The 18807-nt window shown below is 45.4% G+C and overlaps 4 protein-coding genes across 9 annotated transcripts in view; 2 read left to right on the top strand and 2 right to left on the bottom strand.

The window, feature by feature from the left end:
• Positions 1 to 4146, bottom strand: part of herc2 (HECT and RLD domain containing E3 ubiquitin protein ligase 2) — a 69437-nt gene extending 65291 nt beyond the window's left edge. For 4 of the 6 annotated variants that reach the window (XM_056604467.1, XM_056604468.1, XM_056604469.1 and 1 more), the window contains exons 1-4: positions 4054 to 4146; positions 2993 to 3101; positions 2267 to 2360; positions 1680 to 1811 (exon numbers count right to left, since the gene is read on the bottom strand). In XM_056604467.1, coding sequence (XP_056460442.1) covers positions 1680 to 1811; positions 2267 to 2360; positions 2993 to 3064 — 298 coding nt within the window. In that variant the 5' untranslated portion in view covers positions 3065 to 3101; positions 4054 to 4146. The other 2 variants (XM_056604470.1, XM_056604472.1) reach the window with 2 other exon arrangements.
• Positions 4147 to 4369: 223 nt separating this feature from the next.
• nipa1 (NIPA magnesium transporter 1) lies at positions 4370 to 7254 on the top strand. Its single transcript, XM_056604118.1, has 5 exons — positions 4370 to 5112; positions 5253 to 5300; positions 5412 to 5502; positions 5835 to 5995; positions 6388 to 7254. The coding sequence occupies exons 1-5, from the start codon at positions 4989 to 4991 to the stop codon at positions 6891 to 6893; spliced, it is 930 nt and encodes a 309-aa protein (XP_056460093.1). The 5' UTR covers positions 4370 to 4988; the 3' UTR covers positions 6894 to 7254.
• A 179-nt stretch (positions 7255 to 7433) lies between these two features.
• Positions 7434 to 14143, top strand: nipa2 (NIPA magnesium transporter 2). Its single transcript, XM_056604661.1, has 6 exons — positions 7434 to 7650; positions 8378 to 8608; positions 10269 to 10325; positions 10592 to 10682; positions 11083 to 11243; positions 11525 to 14143. The coding sequence occupies exons 2-6, from the start codon at positions 8470 to 8472 to the stop codon at positions 12184 to 12186; spliced, it is 1110 nt and encodes a 369-aa protein (XP_056460636.1). The 5' UTR covers positions 7434 to 7650; positions 8378 to 8469; the 3' UTR covers positions 12187 to 14143.
• The window catches only part of cyfip1 (cytoplasmic FMR1 interacting protein 1), a 28134-nt gene continuing 21983 nt past the window's right edge, over positions 12657 to 18807 (bottom strand). Inside the window, exons 24-31 of the mRNA XM_056604658.1 lie at positions 17995 to 18138; positions 17457 to 17547; positions 16726 to 16856; positions 15941 to 16013; positions 15572 to 15666; positions 15223 to 15461; positions 13854 to 14001; positions 12657 to 13466 (exon numbers count right to left, since the gene is read on the bottom strand). Of these exons, the coding sequence (XP_056460633.1) occupies positions 13302 to 13466; positions 13854 to 14001; positions 15223 to 15461; positions 15572 to 15666; positions 15941 to 16013; positions 16726 to 16856; positions 17457 to 17547; positions 17995 to 18138 (1086 nt within the window). The 3' untranslated portion in view covers positions 12657 to 13301. The remainder of the gene's footprint in view (positions 13467 to 13853; positions 14002 to 15222; positions 15462 to 15571; positions 15667 to 15940; positions 16014 to 16725; positions 16857 to 17456; positions 17548 to 17994; positions 18139 to 18807) is intronic.

The raw sequence follows: 18807 nt of genomic DNA, 5'->3' as shown, positions 1-18807 counted from the left end.
TATGAAAAGTATTTCGGTGGCCTTTACAAGGCCGGCTCGGATTTCTTGTGGGCTTTGTAGTTCTTGCTGGATCTTACATCACAAAGAGCCATTCTCAGCACCGAGCCATTCTCAGGACGGGGGGGGGTGGAAATAGCAGATCTAACATCCACATTAGTGTTCAGCTGACCCCGCTGTGCTGTAAGGACTGATATGTCTTCCAGCATACAGACACAGTGTGCTGGTATTTCAGACACTGAAGCGAATAGAGAGATAGAGCCAAGACTGAAGACTCAATTGTTTGCTAAAGTTAAAAAGGAACTACTGACTACCACACACACACACACACACACACACACACACACACACACACACACACACACACACACACACACACACACACACACACACACACACACACACACACACACACACACACACACACACACACAAAATCTGGTATGAACAACACGCAAAATTCGAGGACCCTCTAGATGTTATGAGAGCGGATCTGGGGACAGTGTATGCTTACAATGATTATGATATCCGATATCCATCCATTGCTTAAGAATGTTGAGTTTCATTACATCTATGCATGCTATCTTTTGGGCAAAACATAGTGATAATTGTGATCATTTGTATAACTATATCTATGAATAATATGAATATGAATATGAATAAATGGTGTGTGCACGTATTACACATATAGTAGGCTGCCCTGCTAAATTCATGGAAATACAAGTGGATACACCTCTCCAGGAAGCCATTGCCTTGGTTGCCCCACCAGCCCCCCTGGCCCTGCATGCTTATCTCTGGCCCAACATGAATCCGTCCCACCCTTCTCAAGCTCAGCTAGTAAACAACGCAGGCCAAGCTCAAGACTACGCTACAGGTTACATTACAGGAGCTGTCCAGATTGCCACTGGACTCTGCTGGGGTATAAATAACCCCTCTGACCTCCACACCACAGCTCCGCACGACAGATCGACTACAGCTCACGTGCCAGAACGACAACAAGCTTGCTGGTACCTAGCTGGTACGTAGCTAGAGGCAGACTAGCAACACCAGGAAACCCCAAACTAATTAACCATAAAGGTTGAGTCATTCAGGACTCAGGAGACACTACAAACACATAGTGAACGCACAGTCAACGTGACATGGGCACATCTCATCCAGAGGCCAAGCCATGAGGAATACATTATGGGATCTATTCATTATGAAATTATTTAGGTATAGAGATCACTTATAAGAGAAATTAGAATAATCAAACTGAAAGCTCTAATCCTTTCCCTTCAAATTAATTTTGCATACATATTACATTGTAACAAAGGATTATGGTAAACGGACGGCCTTTACATTGCGCTTTTCTAAAAAGTGTCCAATCAAAGCGCTTTACAATATTGCCGAACATTAACCCATTCATTCACACATTCACACACGGACGGCGGTGTCAGCCATGCAAGGCGACAGCCAGCTCGTCGGGAGCAGGTAGGGTGAGCAGTCTTGCTCAGGGACACCTTGACACTCAGCCAGGAGGAGCCGGGGTTCGAACCAGCAACCTTTTGGTTACCAGCCAACCGGCTCTACCTCGTGACCCACATGCCTCCCACATGCCTCCCCGATGCTATTTTGCCGATTCAAATCACCGCCATTGCGAAGATGAATATGGTTGTGCTGGAGCCCAGTGTGTTGTAACTCACCCGGCTGTCTACCCCAGTCCCACGTCTCAATGATGGAGTGATGCACGGTTGTGGACGCCTCCTCCTCCTCTTTCTTCTCTTTATCGTTGGAGTCATCCTTCTTCTGTGCCCCAAAGCAGTCTGTGCAGTCTTCTAGGGAACACCGTGACAAGACGGGTATTAACACAAACTCTTCATTAAAAAGGTCAATTGCACCACCAGGTGTGCTGTTGAACGGTCCTCAAAAGTCATTTCAAGATCTAGGGAAATCACAAGCGAATGACCACCCAGACGCAGGATGGTTAGGTCCAGCTGAGAGCGTAACCCAGTGGACCGTGCCAACTGGAATGCTGATCTATCCATCACACATCTGGGTTGGACAATCGCACTTGTAATGTAACCAACAGGTTGATTTTGGAACGGCTTATAATGGTTAACGGAACACCTGGTGGTAAAATGGGGTCCTTCAACTTCTTCATTCTGACATTCAGAAATTCAATTCCCCACAAGCCTCCAACTGTGTGTAGCATCCATGAGCTAGTGCTCCTTGCTTAGAACCCCAAGCAGACATTAGGAAGAGAGGGTGAGGTTGGCTCACAGCCTCGTACCGGTGTGTGCAGACTCCTCTCCTGTGAAGGTGATCTCCTCATCTTTCACCATCTCATTCCACATCTCGCTCAGGCCCTCTGGAGAGAAGGCCCTCTACACAGACACAGACACAGACGACACACACACACACTTATTAACCAATAAAAGCATCACTCGCTTCTGTACAAAATAAATATAATATAATAGATATATTTACTGACATTTAAAGAACCTCTTGAATCAGGGAGGCCTTTTCGTGAGCCAATGGAAATGTTATTACAATGTTGTTATTTACATACAATCCATAACTTTTTAATTCACCGATTATACCCAATATCCTCCTTAAAATATGTTTATCAAATTCCAAGAAAATAAGATGATTCAACAGACCTGTTTTTTGAGGGGTCTGGAGCTTCAGCAGTGCAATTCATATAAAAATAAAGCTAAACCTAATACAAGCATCTGACACTGATAGAGTGACTAGACCGTTCACAGTAAGGGGAACAGGGAGTCTCATGGTAAACTATGCGTGATGAAACTGACACGCTAATAATGTCAACAAGCAAACCAACTCCTTGTGCAATACACTACATCCCGATATTGTTGAAAACATTCGGGTGTCTGTACGATCACCCAGGCCTAGGCCCACCCTGGTTATGTTATGTCAACACAAGGAGACCTTCTGTAGTAAACACGGAGAAGTCTTTGGCATTTTAACACCGTTGCGACCCCGTTAACCGACTTACCTGGAGGTCGATCTTCAGCCATTTGTCATGAAATCTCAGCTGAGCGTCGAGGGTGAACGATGGAGTAGGCATCTTGTCACGTCCGCCCCTGGCTGCACGCGCAGCCAACCTGCAACACGGAGCACCCTTTAATTACTGTGAGCCCTCTCTACACAGAGCACCTTTTACTGGGAGCCCCCTCTACACGGAGCACCCTCTACTCTCTCCGCCTGACCCAATGTCCTCCATTCGCATGCATGCATTGACGTGCTTACGTTGTTGGTCGATGAAAAACTATCTGTTGAAAGAATTGCCTCGATAACAGCGTTGTATGTTGCTACGTATGAATTACAAGTGAAGTGTACAGCAACAGCACATCAGCTAGCGATAGCTTAGGTCTCCTATTCAACTGTATCTGCTGTCGTGTTCAACTCTGTTAAAATGCAGTCATTTGAATGTGGACGGGATGAAAGTTAACCTTAATCAGCTATATGTAAATTAAGTGTAGCCCTGTTCTATAGAACATCAAGTGAATTAAAGAGACATGTTACCATGCACAACTGAGTGGAGATGGACTACTGTAACGTTAGCGAGCTGTCAGTGCTCGTGGTAAATAGGAGATATGTCATATAACATAGTCACATCTTCTAGTGAGAAAAATCCCCCTGACACAGCATAATGCACCCCCAATAACATAGAAAGTAACAGCACAGCTAGCCTTGTGGCTAACCAGCTGGGTACCAATCTAGTCAGCCACCATAGACCATAGCTGTGGTCCAAGCCAGGGTTAGCCTTGAGGCTAACTAGCTTGGAACACAGCTAAGTTTAGCATGGTGGCTCTATATTGGTATACAGCTATGGTTAGCCTGGTGGCTAAATAGCTTGGAACACAGCTAAGGTTAGCCTAGTGGCTAACAATCTATGTCCATATCCACGGTTGATGTAACGGTGGCTATGCTAGATCTGTTCTCAGCATCCAATATGCAGTATGACACCCAGTGGTGTAGGATGCAACCCTTCCAAGACTGCAGATAAGCTGCAAATAAAATATCAACACTTCGAAAATGCAATAAATACAGTACCTTGAAATGTTTCCCTTATGCTACTCTCGTTCCTTCGGCTGCTTTGGTGCATTAAGAAAGTCGTTCATGTTGAACTTGATTGACAGCTCTAGGGCCGAAGCACGAGGCATGGAAACAAATGACGTCATGCGGCGATGGGTTTATTGCGATTGGTTTATGACATTGTAATACCGACAACGGTTTCCAGTTCGAGGTGATCCTCTTGCTGAATACCAGACTCCGCCCGCAGACACCGAACGGTATAAACCGAGCGCTTCTCTTTAATATGGGCGGGACCTGGGGGCGGGTTCAGTAGATGTTTCTCTTGTTGCCGCTACGGGTGTGGTGGAGCCTGCAAATACATAACAGTTGATGGGAAAGTATATTGAACATACATTTTAGGATGTAGTCCTGTGTGTGTGATATATTACATATTATTTGTATTAAGCTGGACAACTATACAAAACATTGGTGTCGTACTATAGAAACGAATAATGTTATCTCGCCTAGACTAGACTGACCAGGCGCTGACCAAAACGCATTGAATGAAATGCATTGGCCAAGCCCACCCAGCATAGACATATGGACCCAAAACGCATTACATCATATGCATTGAACAAGCCCACCTGGCCATAGACATATGGACCCAAAACGTATTGAATGAAATGTATTGACAAAGCCCACCCGGCCGTAGACCTATGGACCCAAAACGTATTGAATGAAATGCATTGACCAAGCCCACCCGGCGGTAGACATGCAACCGGCCGTCAGTGACGAATGTGATTCGTCGGAGGTTATAACGACCGTCACTGGTTGAACTGTACATTTGACTGCCTACGTAGGAGTCCATTCAGTGTCAGAATTGGAAATAACGTGAATCGGACTAACTTTTTTTGTTGGTGTTTGTCTAGACTAGTTTAAACTAGACGTATCGTGTTACTTTGGGATACTGTAAAATGGCCTTGGAGTCGGACATCCCGCTCCCTGTCGCAGGGATAATGATAGCAGTGTTATCAAGTTTGATCAATGGATCCACATTTGTGCTCCAGAAAAAGGGGATGCTGCGTGCGGAAGCTAAAGGTATATTGAGAAAAAGATCTGAAAACAGTAACTAGAACATGTTCCCCAATTATATAATGTAAACGTTTACAAAAGATATTTTATTCAGAGGCCATAGGTTCATTGCCATTGAAGAGCGCGTGTTTTTGGCTCCCCTATAGGCAATTCGCATCTGAAGGATCTGGTGTGGTGGAGCGGCACCCTCTCTAGTGAGTATACTGCTCTCTATCGCTCAAATCTGGAAATGCACGATTATTGAAATTACTGACACAACTGATCCAACATCTCACCCTAAGTCCTTATGTTTGAACTTCTTAAAGTGATTGTGGGCCAAATTGGGAATTTTTTTGCCTACAATGCGGCACCAGCTTTGATCGTCACGCCCTTGGGAGCCCTGGGAGTGTTGTTCGGGTGAGTAGGGAGGGTTTTTTGGGTTATCAAGGGTTGAGCTGGCCCTGTCTATTCTCATGATTTTGATGCTTCTATAATGAGAGTATGTTTTTGTTTACTATTAAGTTATCATCTTCTAAATGCATGGTTATCTTACTGCAGAACGCCTACAGGTGATGCATCATATATTGGGGTTTAACCACTGCACTATCGTGTGTGTGTGTGTGTGTGTGTGTGTGTGTCTGTGTGTCTGTGTGTGTGTGTGTGTGTGTGTCTGTGTGTGTGTGTGTGTGTGTGTGTGTGTGTGTGTGTGTGTGTGTGTGTGTGTGTGTGTGTGTGTGTGTGTGTCGCAGGGCTGTGCTGTCCTGGTGGATTCTGCGGGAGCGTCTGGAGCTTCTTGGCCGGCTGGGCTGTGTGCTGTGTTGCTGCGGCACCGTGGTTCTGATAATCCACGCTCCCCCGGCGCAGACAATCTCCTCCAGGACCCAGCTGGAGGCAAGCCTCCTCGACCCAGGTCTGGTGCTGCCGATCGAGTGATCTTGGAGTGCCGTGAACCTACTGTGATGCATAATTATTATTATGCCATTTGGTGGCCTTTATCAACTTACGTCTTGGCAGTCTTTACACGACTATTACAGTGTTGTTAGTTGTTAGTGTGTGTCCTTTTCTCAGGATTGAGGATTACATTTGTCAACACATCTAATAAGATTTATGTTCATAATAATTAGTGTATGAACTAATTAGGGTTTTTTAGGGTAGTCTGATCAGCGATGCCTTGCCTACAGGTAGAAGAAAACCTTACCTTGCTATAAAGTAAACCATCAAACTGAGGATGAACGATTCCCGGAGATTATTTAATGTGCCAATACCTCCCACCACTAACTAGGACGTTCCTGTCCCCTCCAGTGTTTGTGTGCTACTCCTTCCTCGTTCTCCTGCTGCTGATTGGTCTGATCTTCTGGGTGGCCCCGGTGCACGGCAGCTCCAACATCATGGTGTACGTGTCCATCTGCTCTCTGCTTGGTAGCTTCACCGTGCCCAGCAGCAAGGCACTGGGCCTGGTGGCAGAGGAGGCCCTCTTCAGTGGGGGAAGTCCAAGGGCTCTGGTCCTCTTCTTTGGCTTACTGGGAATATTGTCCGCCAGCGTGATCACCCAGTTCCTCTTCATCGATAAAGCCCTGCAGCGGTTCAGCTGCAACATGTTTGAGGCTCTCTACTATGTGTCCTTCACATGCTCTGTGCTGCTGGCGTCGTCTCTGCTCTTCAAGGAGTGGAGGGGGCTGACGGTGGTGGACAGCCTGGCCATGGTCTGTGCCCTGGCCACCATGTTTGTCGGTGTGGTGCTCCTGAGAGTATCCCATGAGGCCGTACTGATGTGGCCGAAGGGCGAGGACAAGCAGAAAGTAGAATAATTATTTTTAAAGAACAATTGAATACAACTTTTAAAGAGTTTTCATTGATGGAGTTGTAAAATGCCTAACCAAAGAACTAGTGCGTAGTGACAGTTCTGGTTGTGAACACACGTGTGTGCACCTTTTTCCTTCAAATTAGCACAACATGCAAATTTCATTCGTTTTCTCTTATTTTGCTTTTCCTGAATTTATTATTCGTTTTGAACCCATTTTTTATCACAGTAATACACAAATTCCTTTCATTGCATTCCATTCCTGATGTACTAGTTATTTGCTGTGAATAAAGTGATGAGGAAACAAGTAGAAAGCAACTATACTGAAAACTAAATACTAAAACACTATTCTACTGATGTACAAGCACTTTAACAAATAAATAATCGAATGTTTGATGCTATTTTTCTTTTTATATATCTGTAATGTAAAATGCATTTTTTTTCTGGAAAAATAATGCAATCTTTATTACAATCCTTATGAGACTGTATCCGTGGGAAAGCAAGCCTCAACGTTGTGAAACCTGTGTACTGACAGGGTCACAGAAGGGAGGGGGCAGAGGTCCATACTATAGTGCTGAGTGGTGTTCGCCAGAGGAAGCACAGAGAGCGGTGCAGCGCAGAGCAGTCAGCCGGGCCGAGGAGTGCAGAGTGCAGTATGAGATATGAAGCTCAGCGCTCGGAAATAGGCTAGCAATACGCTAACCTCTACCTTAACCGTTACCATTATCAGCCTTCCGTGGGACACACCGACCAATTCTGGACAGGTAGCTATAATATACATATGAAATTGCAACTGCTTCCGAACGAGACGATTTTAATGTTTTTTTTATAATGTGGTTTCTAAGCATTGGGTCATTAGCGTCGTTATCCAGCCAGCTAGCTCTCAGCTAACGGCCATATATATACCAATTATTTACAAATAATGTATTTTGTTTTACGAATATATATTGAGAATGCAGGAGCCAAGTGCGTTGGCGGTTGCCGTTATGTACGAACAGATCCATCTTTTAGACTGCGTGTGTCAGTAGCCAACTAAGTATGAAGGCAGTTAAACTTGACCAGGGAGGTGGTAACCTAGGAGAGTTAGCCTAACACAGGCTAGCGTGCTAACACGGGCTAGCATGCTAACCTGACCTGTCACTTCCTGGATTCTATGTCTTGAGGATAGAGATGGGATATTTGTATAAACGAACCTTGTTACAACAGCCATCGGCTGAAATGCATTGCGTCTATGGGAGCATCACTGTTGTTGACACTGTACTTTTGTGGAGCTTATAATCAAACTGTTCTGTTGAAGAACTTCTATTTTTGAGGACTATCTTTCCAATGTGTCCTGATGGAGCTATACTCCAACACATTGCATCAGGGGTATGCATTTTGTAATGTATCTTGTGGAGATGGTAGGACACACCTAAAACTAGCCTACTTCTGTATTTATTCGTTTTTGGGGGCTGGATGAAAAACATAGAATTGTGTCTTCTTAACTCCTAGGTATTTGGGCTGGCCACAACTGTTCCCTTGGCCAGCGACTGCAGTGTTCGGTGGTAAATGTGACCAAACAAACCAGCTCATCCAACCTCACCATGGTTGAGGAACGAGGAAAGTATGACTTTTACATCGGCCTTGGTTTGGCTGTTAGCTCCAGCATTTTCATCGGAGGAAGCTTCATCCTCAAGAAGAAGGGACTGCTACGGCTGGCCAAGAAGGGATCGATGCGAGCAGGTAAACCGCCCTTACCTTCCGTTCACCTGGATCTATGAGGTAGAACAGGCACAACTGTACTGTAGATTAAACTAACGGTGTGTCTAAATGGAACAGGTATTGGGTTCAGTATATGTATCCAGGTACATAACAATGGGACTGGTGACACATACTTACCATTTATGTTGTTAAAGCTTGATCGTGAAGGTGGAACTGGTACAGCAGGTACAACTTCACCTTTCCTCCATATGGTCTAAGAAGTAGTAATCGGTATGTCATTCCTGTTGTTTAACCTGGGTTGGTGGTAGGTACTTATCATTGTTGTTAGGTCTACAATGTAGACCAGCTGCTAACTTTGTGTTTCTGAAGCTTTACCCAGAACTACAAGGTAGAGCGAAGGTTGCCAGGCAACATGGGGGTCGCCAGTTTGTTCTTTAGGTGTGTGTATGCAGTACACCTCGTCCCTACCTGTTCTTATGGTTGCTGCGTCCACACAATTCCCCTGTGTGAATGCCCATTTGCCTATTGTAAATTACCTGTACTGTGTAAAATAAACACTGCCTTTGCAGCGAGTGATCGGTCAAACCCAAACCCAAACCCGGTCCGTCCGCATTGGTAAACAGGGGATCAGCCACTCCGTGTTCAGTTTGGGCAAACAACAGGAAGCCTGAGGCGTCGGACCAGCCGTGCGCCTGAAACAAAACCACCTCTTCAGGCTTTCCCAGTTCAAGGCGAGCCGGGGCCTTGAGTGATTTAAGGCGCGGTGGGATGATTCGTCGTCTTTGGTTAAATTTAGTCACGCGCGATGCACTTTTATTACACTGAGTAATTATTAACGTGAATAACATCACGTGACCCTGCCAGGGCTGTGACAAAAGGCCTGCGGTTGAAGGCAGATTGACGACATTCGGTTGTAGCCATGGGGGCTTTATGTGGTCATCGGGTGATACCAAGCCTGACACTCTGTAGAGGAGTTCTGATAGAGGTCTAAATGGTGTATAGGCGTGGTCATTTGCAGTACGGTAGATAACCTGACGTGATTGGCGTATCAGTTAAACAAAGAACCACGGTAAGTTCGAAGGAGGAAGGTCATTTACATACGGGGTGTTGGTGTATGAATTTTGATTGAATATCAACAAAGGGTGCAAGCTTCAAGGGTCATTCTCAGCAAGGGAGGGAACATACCGGTCAGTTTCCGAGCAACCATTAACCCCAGGCCACAGTTCTACTATATTATTTACTTTATCAGGAAAGGTTGAATTCTTCCACACTACTGTGATACTATCTGGTGTACCCTACACATACATACAATACTGTAATAGTACAGTCTGTTAATGATAGTAAATACAATTTATAATTCTCCTTTCATGGGGACCAATCTCAAAGCACTTAAGGTAAGAAAAAACTAAGATTAGAAAAAAGTATATTTTGACCTCTATACAGCTGTAATATGTTGTGACCCTCTACACTACTGTAATACTATGTCTGTTGTTGCCTCAACACTACTTTAATACTATGTTTGAGCCTCTACAATACAGTATTCTATGAATTTTGTAGCCTGTGCAGTACTACTGTCTGTTGTAGCCTATACCGTATACTATGTCCGTTGTAGCTCTACGCTACTGTAATAAATCCTCTTTGTGGTTTCATCACTTGTTCTAATGCATCGTTTGTTCTTCAGGGCAAGGAGGTCATGCATATCTCAAGGAGTGGCTTTGGTGGGCGGGTTTACTGTCAAGTAAGTGTCCTCTGAGCACTCATCCTACTCAATCTCAGTGTCTTATGCATCCCATGTAATAGCAGGATGTTATGTGGTATATTGGGAGGTTTTCTTTGGAAACATGATACTCTCAATGCTTCTGTAAAAATGGACTTAAGAGTAACACGCGATTCCTACAGTGTGAACACAATCCGAGCCGTGGCAGACTGAAACACAACGTTGGCTGCCCTGCTCATGCCTGCAGGCTACCAGGCTAACGTCCTTCCTGTGTTTTGTGTGCGCAGTGGGAGCTGGGGAGGCGGCTAACTTCGCTGCCTATGCGTTTGCTCCGGCCACGCTGGTCACCCCCCTGGGAGCCCTCAGCGTACTGGTCAGGTAAAAAAAAACAAAAAACATCCTGGCTAATGTTATCCGTCCGTCTTTGGAGGGGGAGGTGTGGTACATGTAGTCATTTAGCAGACTTAGGCCCAATCCCATTTCTACCCCTTACCCCGCCCCCTTGTTTTGAAGGGGGAAGGGGAAGGGGTAAGGGGTAGAAATGGGATTGGGTCTAAGCATATATACAAAGTGCCTAGCGAGGCACTTTGAAAGGGCACATTCAAAATTGGAGACGCTACAAAGAAGTTGTGGTTGAAAAACGATAGTACTAGTGGTAGAGAGGAATTGTAGAAACCAGAAATACAAGGGGAGGTTTGCCTTCGGAGTCTGTGATGTACCGGAAGACGATCCCATGGCGGTAAGACACTGAACGGCGTGTTGTTGTTGGTGGTTTCAGCGCGGTGCTGTCCTCGTACTTCCTGACCGAGCGGTTGAACCTGCACGGTAAGCTGGGCTGTGTGCTCAGCATCCTCGGCTCCACCACCATGGTGATCCACGCTCCAAAGGAGGAGGAGATCAGCAGTCTGGAGCACATGGCGGTCAAACTGGTGGATCCAGGTTAGAGTCCTGAAGTCCCTCTCTATCTCTCCCCATCTCTTGCTTGTTCTTATTTACTTTCACTTTATTTTTTATCAGCCCCTTCAAAGTCTATTGACACCACTTTAGGTTTTAAAACAATTTAATTAAACTAACTAACAGAATACTGTTATTAGTCTACTTAAAAAATGGGGACCTCTTTTAAAGTCCAGATTTGTATATAAATATAGATTGAGACATCAAATGTTTACATGCCATGTCAGTCGCGGTTGATGACCCTCTCGGCGGTTGTGCGTTCCCAGGCTTCCTGGTGTTCGCCATGCTGGTGATCATCGTGGCCTTGATCTTCATCTGCGTGGTGGGCCCGCGCCAGGGCCAGACCAACATCCTGGTGTACATCACCATCTGCTCCGTGATCGGGGCCCTGTCCGTGTCCTGCGTGAAGGGCCTGGGCATCGCCATCAAGGAGGCCATCGCGGGGGAGCCGGCGATGAGCAACCCCCTGGCGTGGGTCCTGCTGCTGAGCCTGGTGGCGTGCGTCAGCACGCAGATCAACTACCTGAACAAGGCGCTGGACATCTTCAACACGTCGCTGGTCACGCCCATCTACTACGTGTTCTTCACTACCTCGGTGCTCACCTGCTCCGCCATCCTCTTCAAGGAGTGGGAGCACATGGGCGCCGCCGACGTCATCGGCACGCTGAGCGGCTTCCTCACCATCATCGTGGGCATCTTCCTGCTGCACGCCTTCAAGGACGTGAACGTCAGCCTGTCGGCGCTCGCCGTGGCCATTCGCAAGGACGAGCGGGGCGGGCCGGGGTTCCCGGCGGCCAACGGCGTGGGGCAGCAGCACGGCTGCGGCTATGAACTCCTGCAGGAGACCACCGAGGAGCTGGACAGCCGGGACATGGGCTCGTCCTTCGACAGCATCTCGCGGAGGAACGGCGCCATGAGCTCCTCGTAAGGGGCCGCCTGGAAGGGGCTCCGCGACTACCACCACTACGACTACTATTACTACTGACTCGGTTTCCAAGGCAACGGGGTGGGAGACAGACAATCGGAGGGAGGGAGGGAGGAGCGGGGGCACAGTGTCTTGGATGGACCAATCGATTGTATTTTGATTTAATTTGCCTTAAGTTTTTCATAACATAATTAGTATAGCGTTTGGACTTTGGTTTAATTCCTGTGTAGCTCTGTATACCAGGTTTTCTTGTTTTTCTGAAAACCTTTTTGTTTGTGTGTATACTACTACCCATGCACTGGGTGCTTTCTATTATCCATCAACTTTAAGAAGTTGAGGTCCTGCTGATTTACAGAGTTATTTATGGAGAAGACATTGTTGAGATATGCGTTAATTTCATACTTGGAAACGGTACCATCTATTTACGTTGGATGACACAGTGGTCCATTTTTTTGTAATGTTTACATAAAAAGCGTGCAAAAATCAACCAATGGATTTGTTACATATTTATTAATTTAAAATTAATAAAACATTTTAGACAAGGCACTGTGAATAAATGCTGACCCTGGCTACGAATGCGGTTATCAGGCTCATTTTAAAATGTTAAGTTCAGCATGCAATTTTTAGCAATATAGAAAATACAATTTACGTTCATCCCCCACTAAAAACAGGTCACCCTATACCTTTACCAATCCAACTCCCACCACGGCAAACCCTTAAATATTTGATAAAAGTACCCCCTTATCTGCCTCCCCAACATGTATAAAACAAAAGAATATATAGCTAGTCATTTTTAATAAGGCACGAGTGAATACAAAAAAAAAAAGTCATACATAATGTCGACCTACTTCCTGGTGGTCCGTCGCTCCTCAGGAAAGAGGATGTGGCCATTAGAACAAGCTTTACTGGTCCGCTTTCTACTGGTGGATGTGGAATATCTATTGGACGCCAGTGATTGGTTGTGGTCCCTCAGTTGTTGAGCAGTGATTGAATGTGGAAACACATTGGCTGGCCGGTGATTGTTTGATTAGTGGATGTGGACCAATTGCTGGCCAGCGATTTGTTTATTAGTGGATGTGGTCGCTCAGGTGCTGGCCAGCGATTGGTTGATTGGTGGCTCAGTTGCTGGCCAGTGATTGGTGGATGGGGGGCTGGAAGCAGCGCACATGCTCCACAGGCATGTTCTCTCCGTCTCCAGACTTCAGGTATTTGTTCAGGATGCCAAAGATCTCGTCGTTGATGATCTGGAACTTGCGGATTCTGTCCACCATCTTCTTCAGGGGCTAAGGAACATCAGGGGGAGGGTAGTGTTTGGTTGAGAAATACTTCATTCAGCTTATTTTTTACTGTAGATGATAAAACAGGTTTTATTTAATTTCTCCATTCAGGCTCTTTAATTGTTGATCTAAGTCAGTGCTGATTGGACAGCCAACCTTAATGTTTCACTTTACTTAGTAATAGTATCTTCCTGATAAATCCAAATGTCGCTCATAGGAACGGGGACAGGTGCAACGGTGAATGATGAATAGCAAGAAAATTACTTTACTGCTGCCCTGAAGGTATACAAAATGTTCTGTGGTCAACTGTTGACTCTCGGTAAACAAAAGCTACGGAAAGACTGAGGCACGCCATGCGACCTATGACGACACCACCTCCTGCTGTTGTCTCACCACGCTTTTGATGGTTTCGTCCTTTCCGTCGTGCTTCTGGACCTTGAGAAGGTGGTAGCTGAAGTCCAGGATGTCAAAGCGTCTCTGTTGACCCAGCAGGGCTATGATCATACAGCCGGCCCAGTGCAGGCCATCTCCGAAGCACTGCCTGAAACACAAAAACACACGCAACCACTTACAATACTGTCCCAGAAGCACTGCCTGAAAAACACATAACCACCTAAAATATCAGCCAAGCTTTTCCCATCATCATGTCGGCCTTCTGAATCCCTACCGAACGTCAGTATGGCTCAAGTATCCCTTCATCTACACGTGTTCCTTTGAACATGTAATGTATTGGCCTAGGAATTAATATTATACTTCTGTTATTTAGCCTCAGTATTAATATTGTAATGGTCTAGGAACTAATATTATACTATTATTATGAATATTGTAGAAACCTATAAACATATGCTGATATGATTTAAAAACATTAATATAGTAGCTTCAGTGTTCCATTTGTGGTCTTAATTTAAATGTTCGGCGTAATAATGCAGGAATTACGTCTAGTATAGTTTTTGCTTTGCAGGGTTAACAAAGCAAAAGTCTTTTACAAGTGGCCCCTAGAGCCTACTCACATCGCCGAATGGTTTGGAATCCCTGGCCTAATCGTAATGGCTGGGAAGTAAGCACCACATTCAAAACAACTTTATTTGCATCTTTGTTATTTGAGATGCTCCCACTCACACCTCCTCACTCTTCACATAAACAGGCTAAATGATTTGCAAATATTTGCATACTTTGCTTGGATTTGTTTCGAGCCACAAACCGTCACAAAGAAAGTACAGGGACAGGTTCCTCTGATCTGTGGTGGAAGTATGTACACTTTATAAGAGATATTCTGGTGAGACCTGATAATCTAGAGTAAAGGACTCACTAGTGAGTCATATAAGATATCGCAGAACAAATAGATATTGGACATGGACATCCCTGAACTTTGAAGTTAGGAAGGATAAACATTTGATTGGATAAAATTCTTAAAAGGTGACATATTATACAACCAGGTGTGAGTGTCACTAGTAGTTACACGCCCACTTGAAATGTCAGAAGAGGCAGATTTGCAAACCGGCTTGTAACGGCTAATCACACTCACACCTGGTGGTATAATATGTCACCTTTATACAGGGAACAATCTGCACTAATTCCGCAAATAAAGAATAGGTAGGATGCGTCTTTCTGTGAAAATGCATTTAGCGTCCTGAGCGGTAAGCCCTGAGGTGAATTCCCGCAGATTGACCCATTGCTTGTATTCATCAGCTGTCGTTTTACATTTGTCATCCCTCGGTCATTCACAAAAAGTGGACCAACTTCAAAAACCAGCGTGACTTACTCCACGGTGAACTCGTGCGCGCCCACGGGGATGCAGTAGACAAACTGCATGGCACTCCACAGCCGATGGAACTCCACGCACTCGTCGATGTGCATCACGCCGTTGCTGGGCAGCGGCCCGCGCCAGATGGTGTCCTCCAGGAAGGTGCGCACGCGGGTCAGGATCACCTCGAACATGGACAGGCCGCAGCACAGCCGCTCCTTGGTCAGGAGGTCGCCTTCGCGGGCGATGGCGATTTGCTGCCGGTGCGACACACCACAGGGTCATGGTGAAGACGGAGTCATGGGTGGTGATGGTGGTTGTGGTGGCGGTGGTGGTGGTGGTGGTGGTGACGGGGGTTATGACCTACCTGTGGAGTTCCCAGGCGTTCTATCAGTGGAACCATGTGCAGCGCCGTGTATTTAGCCTCCAAGCGCTTCATCTTGGCGTCCAGACGTTCACCCTCTGAACACAGGGAAGAGTCAAGTTATAATTTTACACAAGGGACGAACTCATTATCATTAAAGTTATTTTATTAAAAGGAGTAGCACGACAAGACATTGTGTTAAACAGTGAAATTCAAAAATGTTCATTACCATTATAAAATATGAATTAGTAGGTAAACTAAATGAGTCATCAAAACTAAACAAATATGTAATGCGCTAACTGTAGGTTATTTGTACAATAGTAAAGATAGATTAATGATCATACTGAATTATGGAACATAACTTGTCTTTACCTTTAACGTGGACCCTGGGCAGAATGTTCTGGAATGGGGCCGCATGCAACAAATCACAAACCTCCTCCTGGGACTGTAAAACACAAAGTAAAAATTCTGATGTAGATTTGATGTCATACAGGTTATTAACTGAAGGGGGCACTGGTGTCCCAATGTAAACATCTCAGCCTTTTGTATCTGATGTGAATGCAAAACTAGTGCAGGGCAGGTAAATATGGCCTGGGTTTGTTAGAGAAAGAGAGTGTAATCTGATACATGGAGATTAACTGAATGCTGTGGCCAGGTGGATTAGAAAGACCAGAAGGCTTTTTATGGAGCAGCACGAGCGATGAGATGGCATTGGGAAGATGAATCACTCACATTATTATCAGGTTATACAAATATAATAAAATTTGTGACTCTCCAATGTAAATGGCCTGAGGCAAATGTACCTCTCCACACTCCTCACACGCCATGAGGCTTAAACATAACTTTTTCTCAGCGCGTTGCTTTGGGAACCTGTTTAGAAAAGCAATTGTTTTGTGCTAATCCGACCTGCTAATGCTGACCTGTTCATGGAGGCAACCTGTTTGTGCTATCAACTTGTTTTGTGTGGCCAGTGGGATGTACTTATATCTAGTTACACATGCGCGTGCGCACACGCACACGCACACACACACACACACACACACACACACACACACACCGTTTCCGATCCCTCGGTGTACAGGAACACGCCGTTTCTCACCTGCAGGGTTATTTCAATAGGTGGTGGAGATGGAGGTGGTAGGGGGTGTACAACGTACCAGACTCTGCTCGCTGAGCAGGCAGAAGAGCAGGGCGTTGCCCACCTCCCGGAGGTTCTGGAAGCAGACGGTCTTCAGCTCAGCGTACTCCACGATGTCCTTCAGCTGGTGGTGGAAGAACTCCAGGATACCTGGGGAGCCATCATGTTAATGTTGCAATCATGTTTACATGTTCTACTGCTACAGAGATGGACGTGTAAACATCTATAATCCTACAGAGACATATGTGTATACATCTATACTCCTACAGAGACATACGTGTATACATCTATACTCCTACAGTGACATACGTGTATACATCTATACTCCTACAGAGAGTTACGTGTATATGTCTATACTCCTACAGAGACATACGTGTATATGTCTATACTGCTACAGAGACATACCTGTATATATCTATACTCTTACTTATATATAGAGACTCAGGATCAGCAAACCAAACATTCAACTAAATCAATCGATCTAGATCTATATCTATGGATATGTCGATATATGATTATTTTATTAAATAATACAAATTATAAAAAGGTATATTTATTCAAAATGTATATATTAATAAATGGCAATTTATTTTATATGGATTTTGTGTGCGCTTACCGTTTGCGCTAAACTGACTTGAATATGGATTTATTTTTAAATATCCATTGAGTGAAATAACTTTCTTCAAAGACTATGCCATGGATAAATGCTCCACCACTCATGCTACCACGGCATGGTGTACGGTGACCCACCTGGGGAGCCGTACTCATGGCGGGGCAGACGGCAGATCTTGGGCATCACCTCCATCAGGGTCTTCACGTACTGCAGGATGGTTCCCTGGAGCTACACAGGAGGCCAGAGGGTTAGCAACACACACGTTAACCAAGAGGAGCGGCGGCTCAGGGCGGGTCAAGCTCACACAGGGTGTGTCTGTAGGGAGGATCCATGGTGGTTTAACTTCCACCAGAATTTAATCAGGGTCTGACATATCTTAAAAAAAAATAATCTTTACTGTATATGTTGAATAGTTTCGTTGACTACGACAACTCTTGGAATACTTCTTGGGGGGGAAATAGAAATGTAAGCGGTTCCCAAATTTTCTTGCCATATGACCCTATTTTTACAATCCCAACTTCTTACATTCATGTGCATCTGTTTCTCCCAACACACTGTTGATCATCATCTATCCGGCTATCATCAGTCTAAAAACTCAAACGAGATATGCCCAGCTTTGTCTCCAAATCCCCTGGGATGGTGTTTCGAACGATGGGTTAAGGCGTGGCTCCTTACCAGGCTCTTGACCACCTTGAGGAGTTCCTCCATCACCACGGCGATGCCCTGGTAGCCTAGCAACCTGCACATGGCCTTGATGTGGGGTGGGCCCAGGAAGTTGCGGTAGAAACCGTAGATGCTGGTGTAGGCCAGGTTCAGAGTCTGGTGGAGAAGGAGACATGCATGTTTACAGTCTAAACATTTACTGAATAATCAGTAAAGCAATACAAAATAATCCTTTAAAAATCTCATCCTTTACATCAAGATTAAAGAAAACAACCAAAACCATTCAGACACTGAAATAAGGGTAAACATTGAGGAAATGTTGCAATTGATGGTATTGGAAATGATATATTGTCTAATATATAGACAAAAGGATTCAAAAGCCACCTCCATGATTCAGAAGGATGACCATTGAAATGGCGGCCACTACTTCCAAAACAGATTCTCAGAAGATGCGCTCGTCATTGCATGCCAAGACCAGCTTCCAGCTTGCTCCCTCCCTCCTCCCTCCCTCCCTGATGTTGCTAGGCCGGTAATCCAGTGCTCACCCCCAGCAGAAGGCCAGCGGCAGAGCAGCTCAGAGCTCAGCCAGCGGAGCTCAGAGATGGAGCTCTGGAGCTCTGCAGCGGCATCACAGAACCAGTGATTGAAACGCAACACATCCACCGTAGAGCTCACTCTGCGGACCCTCCGACGATACTCTAATCTAACGGCTCTCCCCTCGACTAGTACTGGAGGAGGCAGACTGAACTCCGAGGTAAGAGACCGCCCCGAAACAATTCTGTTCTCCAGGTCAGTATGTCTGTGTTTTGACTGTTCCTTTCGTTT

Source organism: Gadus chalcogrammus, chromosome 12 (genome assembly GCF_026213295.1).
Source record: "Gadus chalcogrammus isolate NIFS_2021 chromosome 12, NIFS_Gcha_1.0, whole genome shotgun sequence".
NCBI lineage: Eukaryota > Metazoa > Chordata > Actinopteri > Gadiformes > Gadidae > Gadus > Gadus chalcogrammus.
This window is presented reverse-complemented; position numbering and strand designations above follow the sequence as displayed.

Coding starts and splice junctions, on each gene's coding strand:
- nipa1 (XM_056604118.1), top strand. CDS start 4,989: ATGGCCTTGGAGTCGGACATCCCGCTCCCTGTCGCAGGGATAATGATA. Junction 5,113..5,252: donor GCTGCGTGCGGAAGCTAAAG/GTATATTGAGAA, acceptor GCTCCCCTATAG/GCAATTCGCATCTGAAGGAT. Junction 5,301..5,411: donor GTGGAGCGGCACCCTCTCTA/GTGAGTATACTG, acceptor AACTTCTTAAAG/TGATTGTGGGCCAAATTGGG.
- nipa2 (XM_056604661.1), top strand. CDS start 8,470: ATGGTTGAGGAACGAGGAAAGTATGACTTTTACATCGGCCTTGGTTTG. Junction 8,609..10,268: donor GAAGGGATCGATGCGAGCAG/GTAAACCGCCCT, acceptor TTTGTTCTTCAG/GGCAAGGAGGTCATGCATAT. Junction 11,244..11,524: donor GGTCAAACTGGTGGATCCAG/GTTAGAGTCCTG, acceptor GTGCGTTCCCAG/GCTTCCTGGTGTTCGCCATG.